We start from the raw sequence: 19,186 nt of genomic DNA on the forward strand, positions 1-19,186 counted from the left end.
AGAAATCTATCCTAGGAAAAGTGTTACTATCCAATCTACTCAAATTTGTCCAATTATCAAAACTTCACTTGTCCTAATTCATTTCCTGCAAAACATTTTCTGTAGACTTTAAGGTTGAGAAATGTTTGATACAATGTAGAGTCGATTCCGAGTCACCGAGAGGGTTTTGAAATAATATTTGTAATAAGTTTGAACTATTCTAAGCAAAAGAATATTTCAGTCACTGAAGTTCTAAATTGTTCAAACAATTGAAAATGAAAGTTTGAACATGTTTGAACCTATCTATATATGTTGGAAACATTGGTAAATTAATGGTGCAAATATCTCTTTATTTAGAACAAGTTAGAAACATCTATGTGTTTTTGTTATTGTTGGAACATGTGATCATATGTTCCAACAATTTGCGTCATTTTTTTCTCCATAAAAACTTTTATTACCCCAATAAACAAAGCTGCTAAGATGGGCCTTTTGTTTGGGTCTTCTATCTTTAGATTTTCTTTAGTAGACACTAGTGGCTCTTTTGTGAAAAGCTGTCAGACAGACACAATTTCCTGTACTTGGCAGGGATGTGTGAATTGCCCTCTTCCCAGCCCACTGACCCAGTTTCATCATTTTGTTTCACTGTTCGAACATATGATCACATGTGATCACAAATGATGAATCTATGTTGGAACAGTTTAGAAACTAACAGAAATAATGGATTTGATGTTAGAAATGTTTCTAACATGTATGAACACTATAGAAAATATTTAGGACATCACACAGATGTTGTAAATAGTTCTAAACAGTTACTTATCACATTTAGAATGTTATAAAGATTTTCAAAATGTTGGAACAAAAGGCAAGAAAGACCCTCTTGGTAATGTGGAATCGACTCTACAAATAATGAAATACAAATGTATTTCCCTTTCATATCTTTGTTGTTTTGACATTTAACATGTCAACGCTGTTTTTTTTTTTAGCCTGAAGGGGATTCCCTTCTCTATTGACGTCAAAGAAATATCTGTGTCCGGATCATAATACACAGTTGCCGTCATCTCCCCTAGCAGGTGATGCTGTAATGTACACAACGAAACCACATATTGGCTAGAGTTTGTTTGTTTGTTTGTTTATTTTCAAACCCCTGGGTGGCCTATTCAGTTTAGACCAATTGATTTTCAATAGGGCCCAGTATTTACATACAAGGAAATAAAAGCATATTACAAAGGAGATAAATAAACATACACATCGGAACATACAAGTACAAATGAAACGGCAGACAAATCAAAATCATAATCCATAAGTCCAATCCAGGTCAACAGACAATTAAATACAAACAATGAAACATGTTAAAGATTAAAGAACATGGCCAACAAGAAATGTTTGCAATAATATCAAACTATGCCATTTCTTTGCTTTAATGTTGTATTATTATTGATGAAGTGAACACTATAGTACACAAATTTCAGCCAATGGGTATCTTTGACCCAAATACTAAAACTTGAAATGCAATGACTAAATCAGGTCACCTACCAAGAGACGTTTAAATTAATTTTGTCTGGAAAGGTTTTCCATCAAAGTCTCCTCCTGATTGACATTAAGAGATGATCTGTGAAAGCCTTACAAAAAACGTAGGTCTTCTATCCTACTTTAAAGACACAAAACAAGGTCAAGAGTGACCTTAATACTTCAAACATACACTTGATAAAGATTGCCCCCTTTCTGCTTCTAGATTTACTGGAGCCATGGAAAATAATTTCATCTCTACTTGTTTTGATATCATGACACAAAATGCAACTGAAAAAACATTGTGATCAATTATTCCTCCATAACAGCAACAAGCTTATCATTTATGTAACCATAATTACTATATTAGGTTATCTAATTCGACACATCAGATGATGCAGAAAAATGGATAAGAATTTTGAAAATGGTGTTATTTCCTTGAAAAACTGTCCTCTGCCAATGGTGGCTAACAAATGCTTTTAGCTCTACTCAAGTATCTATCACATAGAAAATATTTGCCACAAGGTAAACCAAAAGAAAAGTTATGTACATTTGTACATGCATGTACTTCATTTAAAACACTGTGATTGTTAAAAATTACGATAACTATGTGCACTCTGTTGGACGAATTTCTGCCTTTAGGACTATTCCTATGGCTCCATACTAGACATTCCACTATCCTAACTCGAACCATGCCTTTCATAGGTCATTAGGAACATATCTCATACTTCACATTCTGGTTGTAACAGGGAGAGGCTTAGCCTGGGTACCATCCGGATAGTAGTTCGCTCCTACGTTCGCTTCTGCTATCCGTCTGGAGACATGCACATTCAAACCGTTTGGCGGTAACGTCAGTTAATGAGCGAATCTAGGAATAGGTTCTAGAGCGCTTGTTTGATGACAACAGGCCTCCAACGAGCGGGTGGAGGGCTTGTCCGGTGTTGAAACGTCTGTTCGAGCGAGTGCTTGAATCCATTCCATATTTCGCTCATGTGTAGGGACCAATCAGTGCCTGCTTCCAAATTTTGGACGATTCCAGACGTTAAGATGGTCCGCGTTCCCAGACGGAAGCACAGAGAAGCGACTGTATATAGAATAATGAACGCCGGAGCGAACTACTTTCTGGCTGGTACCCAGGCTAGGAGAGGCTGCCTTGGAATAAAGAGCAGATCAGTTTTGCAATGCGTTGAACTGCATTTCTCTCTCCAGAATCTTGCATGCCTCTTCATCAATTTAAACTGTCTATTCAAAGAGATAACTTTGAAATGTAGGAATTGTCTAAAACAAAATACCATTAGTAGTACTCAAATCTTTACTTAAAGCATGTTTTGACAAATGTATTCTTACAATGCTTTGACTTACCATGATAGTTCCAGTGAAATTCTTCCCATCAAACATGGAATGATTCCTCCAAGCTTCAATTCCAGGAGCTAGCAGAAAATGTTGTTTGCTTTCTGCTTCAATCAATAAAACAGGTCCCTAATTTGGGCATATCATGCCCTAAATACCTTAATTGAATAAGGTATTAGTATAAATCCTCAAGAGCCTGCCACTCTAGCGGAAATGTACCAATCAAGCACCATTTCTACAATGCAAAATTGCAGCAGCTACAAGAAATGAACATTCTAGGCTTTAAAATGAAACACCATTGAACTTGGGATTTAACAGCATTTTTCTCCCCATAATAACAGCTTATATTACACAATTCACATGTGCCAAACCATCAATGTTACCAAGAACAGCAGACTAGCCTATAATCATGACCCGCATACAATCCAGGAGATATACAATTATGTCTCTGATGTAAATTCTGAACGTCGTAAATCTTTCCTGACAACTGGCCATATGCGTAGGGTATTTGTGTGTTTCCCAGCTGCACAGCAGAGTAACATGTATACCTGTAATCAATGTTAGACTCCATAACTACAGCTGTGGCATCTGGTTACATACTTACAAGGTATATTGTAAACTTGACTCCATGATATTTCACACGGACAGTCCCAAAGAAAATGTGCTCAACTCTCACAGGAGCACGTAGATACGTGGTGATTCCATAGTGGGAAAACATGTGGTTTTAACGACACCACAGATGTGATCGTTATGTTGCAAAGTGCTATTTAGTATTCCAAATGGTAACTTGGTATTCTAAATGGTAATCATATACCATTGTGAAGCCAAAAAAGTGCACCATCCATGCATTTAGTGTGTAAGGAGACACTTCGACAAAGGTACTTCTAAGAAATGTCACAAGCACTTTGTCCCACCGTTCAGCCCGACAGTCTCAAAATTGTTGTCCAGAAGCATCTAAAACAAGTCCTAGCCTTGTTCTCTCTGAGCCTCTGAAGTCTTAATTGGACATAAACGAGTGGAGAGGATTTCTAAGACCTTGAGGACGGACTCGGCATCCGTTCCATGGATAACAGTAAACACCTGAGCAAGCTGGGGGATTGCTTTGGTATGGAAATAGTACCCGGGCACACTCTGCTAACAATGCTTCAGAAGCAAATGGAGCAGGAAAATCCCTGATAACCATCAAAGTGAAATCCCTCTGTGCACACCCATGCACCTGCTCCAGGGAGGTGCCTCCTTTTACACAGGAGAGTGATTAACCCAAGAAACCTTCTCTACCACTTAAGGACCTGTTTTTGTCCCATTAAGGCAGAGGTTTTGTAGAACACTCCTGTCTTTCAGGACCATAAACAGGGGCAATCCCTCTGGACACACCCCCTCTGCAAATTGGCCCATTCAAAATGTCATCCAACCAAATAAATGGGTTACTCATTGCCGCTATATTGAACAGCACCACTATAGCATGCATACTAAAGATGCTGTGAAGCCAAAAAAACACAGACGCCGTTATTGCAGATCAGGAATTATCCTGCAACTATTGTACATCCCGTTCAGTATCAAATAGTGCCCTCACAGGATGACTATGTAGGCTGTCAGAAAGCACGTGAAAAGCCATAACACACAGATATTTTCGTGTTTCACAATATCGGCCATACAGAAAACGATGACCTAGAGACCTGGTGTACTTACCCTTCGCTTGTTCTTGGGGCTGCGCTCTTTGGTCAGGGTGCCGAAGATACTAGGCTGCGGGTGGAGAAGAGTGGCAAGTAAGTGGGATGACTCTGGGTGCTATCAACGCAGCACATCTTGGCACACCACACCATAACATAAATCTGACATGCTACCGGCAGAGGCTGTGTTAGGGGATCATGGGGATGGGATACCTGACTTTTACTTTCTTTCTCTCTGGTTTGAGATGGACCCTAATTTCAAATTTATGTATGATACGTTCAGCAGAAATTTAAAGTACCTGATCTTTTTTTTTTACGGACAGATGTACAATAAACAAAATTGATATAAAAGCCACAAAGCCTCTTGTTAGAGCCCTATAACTGGAGTGTACCATGTCATCTCAAGGGGGTATAGGACAAATAGTTGATGAACACTTTCATCCAGTACATACAAAATGCATAATATTTCTACTTTCAGTAATAATTCATACAGTGGCATTGACAAAAGAACAAGTCTGTCAGACTACATGTTCTGAAATGAAAATGTATACACAAAAAGGGCAAGAGGTTAGGCAGCTGTGAAAAGACCAGTGGCATAGTTCTATTAGTGTGTGTGTCATAATATATTGACAGTAGAAATATCAGAGTGCTCCAATTCTGTCATCCAAGCACAATATTACATGACAGTTATAAAGTACCATTCATTGATATCATATGGCACACCAATGAGAAGGATCTGAACGTTCTCACACTTGTCTGTAATCTATCCCTTTGCAAGTATGAGAGAAACTATAACTTTTGTCTCATATTCAACATGCTCTGTAACTAGTTTTCTGTGGAAAAAAAATTGGGAAAGAAAATCAGAAAATCTGTTCAAATAAACATAATTACTGCATCGAGTATATAGCCAGGCACAAATGATAAAGATAGCTATTTTCTTTAGGTTAAAAGTTAGACCTATCAAAATTATTTAAATACATAGTCAATATCATGTACACAATATACACGTAACTGAATCTTGTGCCACTTGTCCGTACATACATGTGTACATATTTTTAGCAGTAATGTTACACACGATATAACAATAATAACATGTGGAGAAGGGCTGGGCATGCTGTCAGAGGTGGCTTAGGTTTTCCATTAATCACACAGATATGAGAATACCGGTAATCATTTCTATTCCCATTTGTGAATAACAAAAATATAATACCAATGTTAGATTGCCAAGGCAACTTGACAATGATAAAATAGAATGCTACCAGAACTCCAAAAAGGATTCAATGTTTTTTGAAAACTACATCGTTATTAAAGGCTTGTCCTGCAGGGAAGTTGCAACCAGCAAAGATTATGGCTGAAACAATTGTTTTTATGGGGTAGCATTTGTACTGTGTCACTCAGGGGACCATACTTAAAGTGGGGTTATCTGATGTAGACATTTTCAGAATACATTATGTGTTTTTTCCCTTTATAGTTCCAACAGAAGCCATGGCTGGCAAGACAGTCGAAGACTCAAATGGGCATGGTACAAAGTTGGAGACAATACAAGAAAAAATGGGTCATGAGAAAATGATGTAGCCAGCACCGTTTGATAGATCATGAGGTGAAATCAAATTTTATTGAGCTGAAATTCCAGCTATGGATTTATACGACAAAGCAAAAAAATTAAAGCTGCAAGCCTGCAAGAAATGTTAAATTGACAAACAGAATCACCTTTGGAATTGTTGAAAATTGACTTCACAACATTTCCACATAACTCCATATAAAGTCTCACTAATTTTCTTCTCTAATTGATTTTATCTTGCTCCTATTTTGAGTCCTCAGACCCTTGGAAGGCCTAGGAAGTGGGAGGGACTGTAACAATTGCGATGACACGGGGCATTTATGTCATTTCCCCTGACACATAACACAAGTGGTGCAGTACCAGCCCTTCCCCTATCATGTGTTCAACCCTGAAATAACTAACAGAATAGTTTTAAAGTACATGTACATGTTAAGTAGAGTAAGCACATTACTACATTAGCTTTGCATAACACAATATCATCACATTGTCATTTTTCTTCTCTAATAATAATAAGATTGCTATTGAAGCTAATATCATGTACAATATAGCTAAGTAAGATATTTAGTCTAAAATACAGGTATTACAGGGCTCGAAATACTGGGTGCATGTGCACCCAGGTGCACCCAAAATTGGAGCTGTGCACCCAATTATTTTCTGTGGGTGCACAGGGTGCACCCAAATATTTTCTTAGGTTTATGTATGTTAAGATATCAAAGTCAAAGTATATGTCTAGTATACATCATATTCTTGACATCTACATTTGTAAGTGTTAGAACGATAATAAAAATGTCTGTCATAGTACTTGTTTAAGAATTTGTTATCTTGTAACTAAGTTTTATTATCAGGTTATTACTTAAATTTAAGTGGTGCACCCAAATTTTTTTGGTGCACTCAATTTTCTTAGCTGGGTGCACCAGTGCACCTTATCCTAAAAATGAATTTCGAGCCCTGTATTAGCACCAGGCTGTCTCTATGCAGGACAAAAAAATCTGACTGTTATATCTTGTGGTGTTCTCCAGCTCCTAATTATAACAGCATCTAACTGTATCTGAAAACTTCTAGATATGATGTGTCTCGTATGACGCTAAAAATTTCTTGCCCTGATAACTGACACAGCTTTCTACGATTTCTCGACACAGAATAGTTTTCTTCATTGAAGGTGAATTTTTTGTGTGAAAAAATAAGACAAATCAACAAAAAAATATTTTTGGTAGTGCAGAAAGTTAGACCACTATCTCATCTGGAACAAATTTTGTTTCTGTTGTTGTTTATTTAAGCATTCAACAACATTTAGGAATCAAATAGTCACAAGCACCATAATAACAACTGTTTCAAAATAGAAAGAAACTTCTTCCTTCTACGTTCTCTGTTGTGATTGTATTTTTTTTCCATCACAGATGGACCTAATCAACAAAGACTGTATAATGTAATCATGATGACCATTGGACAACAAGGCAAAAACAATCAATAGATTAATCTCCAAGCAGATCCTACAATGGCATAAGATAGTACCAAACTGGCCAAGGAGTGTAGTCAACCAAGAGGTGTACATTTGCCATGTAGCCAAACACACTCCTAAGCCAGCTACACTCCTCTGCCAGCTTTTGATACTATCTTATGCTACCGTAGGATCTGCTTGGAGATTATCAATAGATTACTGTATCTACAATATACACCTACCTTCAATGTCTGTAAATAACTGCTACAGTAAGGTTCAGAGCTTGAGACGTAATTCTTAGAACTGGGTCTCCTTGACTCATATCTCAGAACATTTAAAATACCATGATAACTGATAAACCACACTGGCCAATGGCTGCTCTGGTTTAGAAATCAAAACTCCTCCTACCCCGCATAGCAGACTGTGCTACTGTCAATAGGAGCAAGATTATTTTCTAAATATTTAGGTCTTTGTTCACTCCTCATAACTTACAACAAAGTTTCATTTTGCAGTGAACACAAAAGACATCTGTCTAACAATATTTTCATAAGTAGAAGATAAAATTAAATATAAAGGGGTGCAAAATGGTAAAACATTGAGATTTCACCCTATAAAAGAATGGAATATTCTTCTGGGAACTCCTAACAGAGTGAGTTATGCAGTGGGCGAGATAGCCAGGTCAGAAAGAATGTGGAACTAAGAGGACTGGGACTGCCTGTGGAGTGATGACGTCAAGCCGTGGGAAGTGTTAGTACAAAAGAGGAAAAATATGACGTCTTAAAAAAACTACCTCTAGAAACTAACGTGAGAAAATAACATGGCATCTGTTTCCTCAGGATATCCCTCCGGAGCAACCCCAAATTTGGGGGATGTTTTGGTTAACAAAATTCTTAACAATGTCCATTCAAAAAACATGTTTTTGCTTTCATTGACATCATTGACCATTCCTTTAGTTCAGTGTCTAACCTCAAAGTCAAACCCAAGTAGTTGTCACTGCACCTATTAAGAATAATGAAACTAAGTTGCGAAAATTAGAAAGATAGAAAATGCTGCATTATACAGCCTTGAAAGTAGGTAGGATACTTTTAAAGTACATGTATCAAATTTTTTTCTCTAATTGTCTCTAGTACTGTCCACATTTTTTTATGCCTGACTCAGAAGGAAAAAGTATCAGCAGCAGATGACTGGATGGCAGTCTTAATGTACAGAGGCCATTTCCTGTGATGAAGGCTTCTGGTGAGTAAGCTTATCTGCATTGTAATGTGGAATGTACATTACAGGGAAAAGAAATTGGCCCTGAGATTCCTCACAGAGAGAGCTTTACTTCCTCTGTGCTAAATGAGGTAAGAAATGACTTGATGACAAATGCTGAGCTTTATCTAACCCACTTCCTTGCATAGATGAGTGTTTGACTGATTTTAATTTCCTGATCATTTTCCCTATCACTCACCTATTTATTTAACATTAAAAATATCAACTTGCTCATTTCCCTAGAGCTATTCAATTACATGCTGCTTGTTGTGTGGATTTTCTTAAGAGGAGCCATTCTTAGAAAAGGGCCTGCTGTCTTATCATCTTTATCATTTCACAACAGATGCAATTTTTGAAATGTTACAATATATAAAACCAACAAACATTAAGGATCTATTACAGGTTTGAACACATTTTGTTGACATATGCCGATCTTGTTAGTTTTCACTTCATTTTTGCTGTCCCATACCATGAAAGCTAAGTTAGCTTTGCAACAATTGTTGTGGTTGTTGAAAATTACTCATTGCTTTCATATTATTCGTAATGTTCAAAAGACTTTTCAACATATACATGTAAGGCACATGGCTGGGGATACAAAGCTTTGAATACCAACAGAAGATTTGGCTTAGATTTCCTAAAGAATTTTAAACCCTTTTGGGTAAGTTCAGATAGCATTTGACTATAGAAGACAAACACTACTGTAATCATCAAGATCAGTTCTTTGAGGGGGCTGACCAGTATAACTACAGCCCCACATATTATGAATTCCTGCAAAAGCTGGGCGAAGGGACTAGTGTAAATAATGCACTAGTACTAGTATTTTTTTGTGCTGCCTACTACACTTCAACATCCCTGGGGATGACTAATTTAGCTGCCCCTTGTTAGGAAGGGTAGGAGGGATCATATCATCCCTCATTTCCTGCCTCATTAAACAGCTTAGACAATATGGACTCATCCTGACAAGTACATTAGCAGTACAGGACAGGGGAAACTTTGGGGAAATGCAAGCTGATTCATCTGCCAGACACTGTAGTGATGCCTTTATATACTCTCTGGTTACAAACCATTGTGTGGTTGTACATCAATGTCTGTGCCTTGCACAGTTATGATGCATCATCTTCCATGCCTCTTTTTTTAGGTGATGGCATGCGGGAGCCACCATTGCTTCATCAATGTTTAATGAATAGTATGTCTCTAGCATTTTGTATCAAAGCCATCTTTTCACCTTCAATTGCAAGCTAAGGTTTAATGTAAATGTTTGAAACCAAATTTGTACTGCCTATTATAGTATAGGTTAGGCCTAGGGAGAACATTAAATCCCTTTTCACAAATAAAATTGTTATAATATATAGATACTGAAAGATGAACTCTTTCCAAAGTTGGGTGCTAAATGACTTGGCAATGATCTTGGCAACCACACAGATGACCACACAACAAGTACTGCATTTTTGTCAGCCCACACAAAATCAAATCCCAGCATGGTGGTCAGATTCGCATCTTTGGGTTGGGGCCAAGTTTCAACAGACAAGGAAAAGAAATGTACATGAGTATGGCAGCTCTTGATCAGCTCTAGGCCTTGGTATCTACATAAACTCGGGGGTTGTGGTAAAATATTCTAGGGGGCATGTCGGTCCCATAGCCAAGAAGCTGGCTTTTATGTTGAGGGCATGGAAAAAGTCTGTCATTCAGGCAATTTGTTTTCTGATAGTTGCTGGCATTATTATGCAGCTACTCCAAACTCGCATGATTAAGATACATTTGTTAGGGTAGAGACTAGTGTCATTTAGTGGAGTAAAAATCACTGATTTGACCAGTATGAAATGTAGTGATAGTCTTTGCCAGTACAATCAGCAGTTCTCTCAATCTTTACCCTTGAGTAATCTATATTCAAATATATTAAAAGATAACAAAAACTTTGAATGAGTGTTAATAATTCAGAAGTCTGAAAAAAAGTATGGGAAATCTTCCATCCATAACTTGGCATAGCTTAATCATGACAGTTATTTGAAACAATTCAACTTTTTTGTTACATGCTGTACATGCATACCCAATATGACTTGAAGAAATGTTTCAGCTCTAACTTCAAAGTCCTTTGAATCCCTGATCTTTTTCTTTCCTTCCAAATGGTTGTCAGAAGTGTACCAGTCTGATTAAAACTAAGATAGGATCTCCCTTTGCTTCATACCCTTTGGGACCTTCTAGCTGTTCATTATCTCTCAGTGATTAGATCCAGAGGCACAGTTCTAACTTAATAGATGATCTGATTAGGCCTGGTAGCCTAGCTTGGTTTTATCTTTCCACTATCTGTGCTTTCACCCTTTTAGTTTTGGAGAGACTATTCAATCAGCAGTTCATCTTCATGTCCTTTCTGATAGAGTGAACAATTATGTACAGTCAAGCTATTTTGTTAGCTAAAAAAGCAACTGTTTTCCACACAAATAATAATAAAATCAAATTTCATAATCTGTGCATTGATGAATATCTATATCAAATCTAGACTTTGTACAATGTATATCATGCTTTTTTTCTCTATAGCATACATTAGGCATACATGTAATCTAATACAGTAGCAAATATTGTCTACCCAAACATGCTAACAATAAATGAAAAGTTGTAATGCAATTCCAGCAAACAGAGAGGAGTTCTTTGAGGTCAATGTACTAAAGGATGGGATGGATGAGTGCCAAAATTGGATCTGACAACATCATGTTCTTAGACTACACTATCAGATCTCACAATTCTTACCTCCAGACATCTCTATAGAACTGCTCTGCCATTGCTTTAGATGTATCAATGTGAAGTTTAAATTTGATTTTTTACCAACAGAAATCCTTGGTTTGTGCTTCTGACAACAGACTATTGTCATCTTGTCTTCGTCAATGTGCCAAAACTAATGCTAAAAAACTAAAAAACTAAAACAGCCATGTGCCTGATATAAATGTTGACTCAGACACCTAAGTCCTTCTCACAAGGGAAAATTATCACTACCAGTACAAGCTTTTAAAGTGTTTGATGATGTTGTATGAAATGAGGGTGTCCATGTGAAGGAATAAAGGCAGACATTATAGAACTCACTGTGCATTTTATATACATTGTAGTTGACAAAGCTGTTATTCCACTGTCAGTACATGTGTTTGATAGTGTTGCTAGATCTTTGAGTGTACAGTATTGCACACTCTAAATCCATGTAACTGTGCTGTATAGTCATTCACCTTGGGATCCTCTTGAAACAGTGCAATGATCTCCAGTGCAATCGGTAAATAGAATATGTGCTACAGTTTGAGTGAACATTGTATTTTTTCCTTGTTGTTTGATAGCCTGTTCCAGTCAGGGTCACTGCCCTCGAACTTGTTGTGTCACAGACATCTGCCAACTCTTGTTAGTGTCAGCAGGGGTTAGAGGTCACAACCAATGACTGACTATGGGGTGTGCCTTGAATTTCATGCATCTGCCAGCCTATATTTGCCACATTGTTCATTGTATACACGCACAAAAATAGATAATACTTGATCATGAAGATAAACTTGAATAGAACAACACCATTGATTTACTTAACTTACTGTTATTTTTGTTTTACATTAGGAAATGGCCTTTGTTTGTGATTAAACAAGCAGAAGCTAAAAATACTTTGCCAAAGTCATTTAGACTAAAATTAGCAAGACCTTAAGTTTATTTTACATTGCCTTGCAATACAGCCTTATCCACTAGGTGGTGTTACTGACAAGAGGCGCGGTTTGCACTGTTTGAATACCACTTCTACGGAGACTTGCTGAGACTTTTTAATTTTACCTACTTATTAGATGAGAATAAAAAACAAGCAAATAAGAAAACAAATTTGAAACAGAATATTCAACAAAAGAATGGATGGGAAGGTGACATCATGGTGACTCAAATTCCTACAGTACCATTGTCTTCCAATAGGTGGCATTGTGGCATGGGAAAAGGTTCAGATAGACCATTCAAATTCATAACTCAACTCAGGGCTCTAGCCAGCTTGACATTTTTTTCCGTCAGCCAATTCCCATTGTCGTGAAAACACTATTCCAGGAGTTAGAGAGTCTGAACTGAGACCTTGAAAAACAGGTTTTAATGAGATTATCGTATGCAAAAGGACGCCAACACACATTGTCAACAGTCATAACAATAGCAAAACAAACAGTGTGGCTTCTACGGCCGTGGACGGCGTCTCCAAGCAGCCTGTAGCTTCCACCAAGGAGCTTTTATCAGATTTTTGTCCGTCAAAGTTGACGGATTGGTTTTAAAAATTTTCCGTCACACGCAGCAAATTTCCGTCAATTGACGGAAAAACGGACGCTGGCTAGAGCCCTGACTCAACTGTAACTGTAGTTTGCAACATGGATAGCCATAGATACTATACATTTTGTATATATATAACCGTTAGAAACATAAAGTGTATATGAACTCCTTTCCATCCATTCTTTAATCTGGTTTTGATTTTAAATGCAAAGAGCTGTACAATGCCATACATAAAACACAGTAAAACATAACATGATCAAAACTGCAAAGAATAAAAACACTTACCCTTGACTTTGGTGTAGTCTTCATTCCCAGGGAAGGCTGGCTTCTTGACTGTAACAGGACAAAAAATTCAATGTGAGAACAGCCAAATTTGTCCCTAAACTTCCTGAGATTAACTCGGTGCCTATTTCATGGAACCAAGCAACAAAGTAACATTGCAAAAAACGAATTGATGAGAAGAAGTTCTAAATTAAAGTATGAAATCTCAGTAGATACGTCTTACTTGTTCTAGCATAGGATGAACCATTCTCCCTTCTGAATACCACCAAGACTTATCCTTGTACAACCTTTGTCTGTTTGTCTCTGTTCCCTACCTCTGCCGTCTCTATTACTGAGTAAATTAGCTTTTCAACTGCCGAAATGCAAATCAGCCTCTTAAACTGGGTTGCCGTACATCTGAGTAAACCGCCTCTGTTATCAGGTCCTGAACTGAAGGTGTGGCCCCCACAGTTCACTGTCATGTACATGTGGTGAGCCAGACAGGAGGAATGCAGGGTTACCTGTTGTCTACTAGGTGTGACTGTAGTTTGAATGACTTACTGATGGGTCAAGTCACATTAATTTTGGTTTTGTACTTTTGTACATTTTAACAGTGAAGCTCGGGACACTCACGGGGAAAACTCATCCCAGTCCTCCATCTTAGAAAACTCAGAAAACATATTGACTACTAAAAAGCACTAATCTCCTGGAAAGACAGTTATTTGAAACTTTTATTGCGGCTTATACTATATGAAACACTGAGTTAACTTTAGGCCTTAGAAATTAATTCCCAAGTTAGATCAACATACCATTTTCAGTTTTTGACTTTATACCACCCTTTCCTTTAGTATCTTGATATCTATTCTGCAGAGAGTTTCACAACAAAGTGACATTCAGAATAGGAAATGGAAACAAGAAAGAACACAACAATGCACAGGTCCCGCCCTAGACACAGGTATGCCACGTCTTCCTGTCAGTTGTCACCTGTTGATGTACAGGTGTAACATGCATGGCTTCTTTACAATGTACATGTAATTGAGCCTGCAAAGCAACGGAACCTATACATGTACATGACTTATGTTATATTTACAGTCAATTACTGTTACAACTCACTTTCAGAAGCCTTTTTCTTACTCACGATTGATACAATGTAACACTATATTCCAAGGTGTTCTAAGGTTTCAGGAATTGGTATGTTCAAAAAGATGATCTTGTACCATTTTAGATCCAGACAGCGCTATCTATAATAACAATAGGGATTTCCCCTTTGTAGAATGTTTAGTATGTGGAGTTGTAAAGGCAGAACTGGTATGAACTAGTTCACACCAATGTTAGTTTTGTGGCTGAGACTGAGGTTTGCCCAGACATGAGGTATGTGATATCTTCCTGTCAAGTTGATCTGCGGTTACCCATGTACAACCAGATGTGACCTGGTGGGGTTACTTACGATGTGAAGGTCTTTGATAGCACTGTCTGAGTGAAGTTTTATACATGGTTTCATTCAATTTCAATTTGTTTACAAGTGAACTAAAACAAACTGATTCTAATAGTGGCTTCAACAAACAGACTAGAATGGTATTTGCCAGAAGTTTAGCTAGGCTTGAAATGATATGTTAGATCTTCATGTGTCCCACTGTTAGTTGAACAAGCTTGTCAACTCTTACATTACTACTGTATATAACTCAGAGGCATTGTCTTATCTTTCCAACAAAGTACATTTGCTAAGCTGATTAATCATGTGTTTCTAAAGCATGAAGTTTATAGTATCTGTTGCTCCCATACCTTCTGTGAGACGCTGCTTCTTCTGATGATGCCCTGGGCTGCAAACCTGTATTCCTGCTCCAGGCGTTCATACTGGAGCTTGATACGACTGTGAAAGACACAGAAACTAAGTTAAAGCTGGTCAATACATACAGGTTAAATAAAAATGGACTAAATTTGGGATCTCAAATACATGAAGTCCCTAACAAAAAGGTAAAAAATTAAATGATTGATCAGTTGATTGACTGATTGATTGATTGATTGATTGATTTCAGAAGTTATCTATTGTCTCATATTGATAGTCTCATGCATTGGCATAATATGATATGTAATGAATGGAAGTAGGTCAAGAACTAACTGTATGCATTCCACATTCTATCTTGTTCTGTGCGGTAGGGTTTGAAACAACTAAAAGAGGTATTTACCTATGATTCAACTGCTGTCGTTCTAGATCTGAAACCTGTGGAAGAATCATCACACATACTCAATTACACAACTGCAATGGACTGAAATGCATTCCAGCCACCCTCTAATCATATAGATGCATTTACACTTGTATAATATATACTCTTTCAACTAGACTGAGAGCTTCATCAATTTACTAATCTTTATAGACGTAACGCAATACTACAGCTAAAAAGGTGTCTTAAAACTTAACAAGAAATTGACTATCAAAATAACATAAGTATCATAGGCCTGTATAATCAAAAATGTGTATTTTGAATACAATCTTCTGTAAACATTTCCTTCAACATTCAGACATTACATACAGGATGCTCATAGAGACAGACAAACATGATAGAAAAGAAGTGGAATTTTCACACTCCTATAGGTATACTAGTAAATGATCCATTCCTTTTCTTCCTAAAACACATTAGATTGAAGCCAGTCTATACCCTGCATGGAATAAACTCTCACAGAGGACAGTCAATAGTAAATCAGTGAAAGAGTTCAAGACAAGACTGGGGCAGGAATGGGGACTGCACCCAGACAGACATGAGTACCACTTCTCATATTGACGCTACCACCGCCACAACTAGGACAGCCTTATTACCCGCAAGGGTATCGACTGGCTGTGGTTCAAGGTAAAGATTCAAGGTAAAGATACCTGTTCCGGGTTGATGTCTCCAGGACAGCTGAGGCGCTGCAGTGCACCCATTTCCCGCTGGAGGGCCAGCAGCTTCCTCCGCTCTGCATCCAGCAGCATGCTGGTCACCTGCAGGGACACAGGGGTAACATCTGTTTGTTTACTGTTGTTTGTTTGTTTGTTTGTTTGTTTATTTCTTATAATTTATGATACAAACATGTCCCAGTTTGCTGTTCCCTCTACACACCTTGCACCCTGGTAGAAACACAGGAATGCAAAATCTTACTTGTCAGGTTCATAGGGTAACCTTTGTGCAGTACACCAATTTGTCAACAGAGGGAGCACATTCATGCAACAATAATGGTAAAGGAAGGGCCAGGGACAGGGCTTACATTTTCTGTACAAATCTATGTTACCATTGTCATATGAATTAGATATCACTTTTAGGTATCATTATCCTTTCCATCTCTCTGTATTCCACCAAAGATCAAGGAGAAAACAGGGAGCCATTTCATTGCTCTCTGAGTTTGAAATACTAAACATGATCCATGGTTCAGCATTATGATAGGAATTGCAAAGGAATTCTATAACAATGTTAGTGAGTGATCACTTCTTAATGCAATTTAAAAGTATATGTATGCCACAAATTTTGTCCAAGAAGCCGTGAACTACAGAATTGACCTAGATGTGTCCAACAGTGTGATCTCATGCATGTTAATATGACGGAAGAAGCCGTTTTCCACTATCTGCACTTTTGCAATGAATCATCCATTATGCATTATAGATGCTGTACAAGGGCACGCAGTGGTAAATCTATTCAATAGGGCCACTCCTGACACATGACAGATTACAACTGTAGAAGGGTAATATATACAGGTAGATATGTGTATGATATTCCTTAACCTTCAGCATGTGAAGATAGCTGTCTGGCACCAAATCCGTACTATTGGCTACAGGGTGTAAGGCAGCAAGGAGAAGGTTTCTTCTGTATCTGTATCTATATAGCCGGTATAACCGCCGTTCGGCGTAACACACCAGCTTCGCAGGCACGCAGCGCGGCAGCAGCTGGTTATATTACACCGAACAACCTGTCACACCTAACTTTAGCACATCTATCTGCAAGCGTTCTTTAAAGCTATCCAGAGAAGATGCCCCTACTGTGCTTGGTGATAACAAATTCCACTCTACGATAGTTCTGGGAAATACAAATTTTTGAACACATCAATCCTAGGTTGGTAACTCTGGTACTTGAAGTCATGGCTGTTTCTTCTGTATCACAACAGAAGGTTAACAACAGTCACTACTACTCTTCAAGCACTTTCAGAGAGGTATCCATTTCCATGTTGGGTATGATTTTTAATGTGCGTTTACACATGTGGGTCGAGGATTGGACTGCACAGCCACATGAGAGCTTGCAGAGGAGGACCAGTTACCTTTCCACTGATCTTTGGATACGAAGAAACAGCCATCATCATCATGATGATTTTTAATCTATCATACATACATGTAAACATGCACCAAACTAAAAAGTTGCTTTTTATCTCATGAGCCATCTATGAATTATCATCAGAGTGTTCAACACAATGTTCTCCTAATAATATCGATACAACAGCCTGAAAATTGCTTTGAAATGCACAGACAACATACATAATACATTTTAGTTTTACTGACCCAGAACTTAAATTTGTACATGTTGAATTAAGGCACATAATTTTGCCAAATCAAACTGAAAGACAAGTTTCAGGATATTGAACACTTCCAGTTCAAACCGTGCAATGACTGCTATGAATATATGATGAGGATGCAGTAAATCACTTGACACTGTGCATACATTAAACATTACTGTTATGTCAGAGCCTGCACAGAAGGGAAATGGGGCATTGATTTTGAGCAGTGAAGTGGTAACGGGTCGTTTAAATGTCACCAGCCTCGCCCATAAACCTGTCATGGAACCCCATAAATGATGCATCATGGGTTACGCTGGCTGGCTGAGGAAGAATACGGATCATCTGTGCCATATTGTTTGTCCCATGATCAAACAATGTCAATGTCAGAAGCAACATTGTGGGTAAAGACTCAAGTTTGACCTTACGTTATGATGAGCGATCAATACACAATATATTGGGCCTCAACTACAGGTTGTACAAACCATTATCTCAGTTGTATGAATTACAACTAGCACTTATGATAAGTAAGTATATTTGGATGATGACCAATATCTGGCATAATTCATAACATCATGATGTTGCCTTGGATCAATATTACTGGGTAGTGGTAATATCTGCAGGTACAAAGATCACCTACCATAAATCATTGGACCAAAAATCTACATTATGGAATAGAATATTCAATGCCCACACAGCCATACTACATAATTCTCTTTTGACTGATGCCTTTAGGGTATATACAGTCGTATTTCATAGTAGATTATCAATGTCTTTTAAAAAACTGTATGAAATGAATTGTTGTGTTGGATAATTCACAGAAAAATGTAAAAGACAGCATGATGACAATCAACAACATTGACGTCTACTGTTACTGTATCCCAAGTGCATATGTATATCCTTGGTTCATGTAATTTGCATGGAAACACTAGATGACAGTTTTATTGCCAGCTCTTACATATTACAGAAAGGACCTACTTTTACTGTGGTGCTAAATTGACACCTAAAATGTAATAAATCTTAAACCTTCTTTCATAGATCATTATTCTGTATTTTAAAATGTACTTTGAATTCACAGTGGAACAGACTGGTACTTGTAGATTGGTAGTTAAAACTTTCAGAAATCATGTGTGTGTATACATGTACACTGCCTATCAACAGCACCCAGGTTTTTGTTTTGTTATTGGCCGGAAGGCACTAAGCCGAAGTTGGATAAACACCTGCCATGTCCTCAGGCAAAACGTAAAACTATCCCAATGCAACCATGCAGAAGCAAAATCGCCCCTAATATTTCAAAGCATCTGTTACACAGATGGCCACTAGTCATGTACAGATCAGCCTGAAAGCACAATACTTGAACTCTCAGTACCAACATAGACCTCAGGTAAGTAAGTTACACAT

General features: G+C 37.7%; 1 protein-coding gene across 7 annotated transcripts in view; it reads right to left on the reverse strand.

Annotated features, from left to right (window-relative positions):
• Positions 1 to 19,186, reverse strand: part of LOC118411543 (ras-GEF domain-containing family member 1B-like) — a 65,372-nt gene that overhangs the window by 29,091 nt on the left and 17,095 nt on the right. For 4 of the 7 annotated variants that reach the window (XR_004830687.1, XM_035813881.1, XM_035813879.1 and 1 more), the window contains exons 3-7: positions 16,143 to 16,250; positions 15,460 to 15,494; positions 15,056 to 15,143; positions 13,298 to 13,345; positions 4,525 to 4,578 (exon numbers count right to left, since the gene is read on the reverse strand). Coding sequence is in view for 5 of the 7 variants with exons in the window: in XM_035813881.1 (XP_035669774.1) it covers positions 4,525 to 4,578; positions 13,298 to 13,345; positions 15,056 to 15,143; positions 15,460 to 15,494; positions 16,143 to 16,250 (333 nt within the window). In the remaining 2 variants the exon portion in view is untranslated. Of the gene's footprint in view, positions 1 to 2,847; positions 3,078 to 4,524; positions 4,579 to 7,746; positions 7,889 to 13,297; positions 13,346 to 13,517; positions 13,557 to 15,055; positions 15,144 to 15,459; positions 15,495 to 16,142; positions 16,251 to 19,186 lie in introns of those variants that run through there. The other 3 variants (XM_035813882.1, XM_035813889.1, XM_035813884.1) reach the window with 3 other exon arrangements.

The sequence above is a fragment of the Branchiostoma floridae genome, chromosome 3, assembly GCF_000003815.2.
Source record: "Branchiostoma floridae strain S238N-H82 chromosome 3, Bfl_VNyyK, whole genome shotgun sequence".
Lineage (NCBI taxonomy): Eukaryota > Metazoa > Chordata > Leptocardii > Amphioxiformes > Branchiostomatidae > Branchiostoma > Branchiostoma floridae.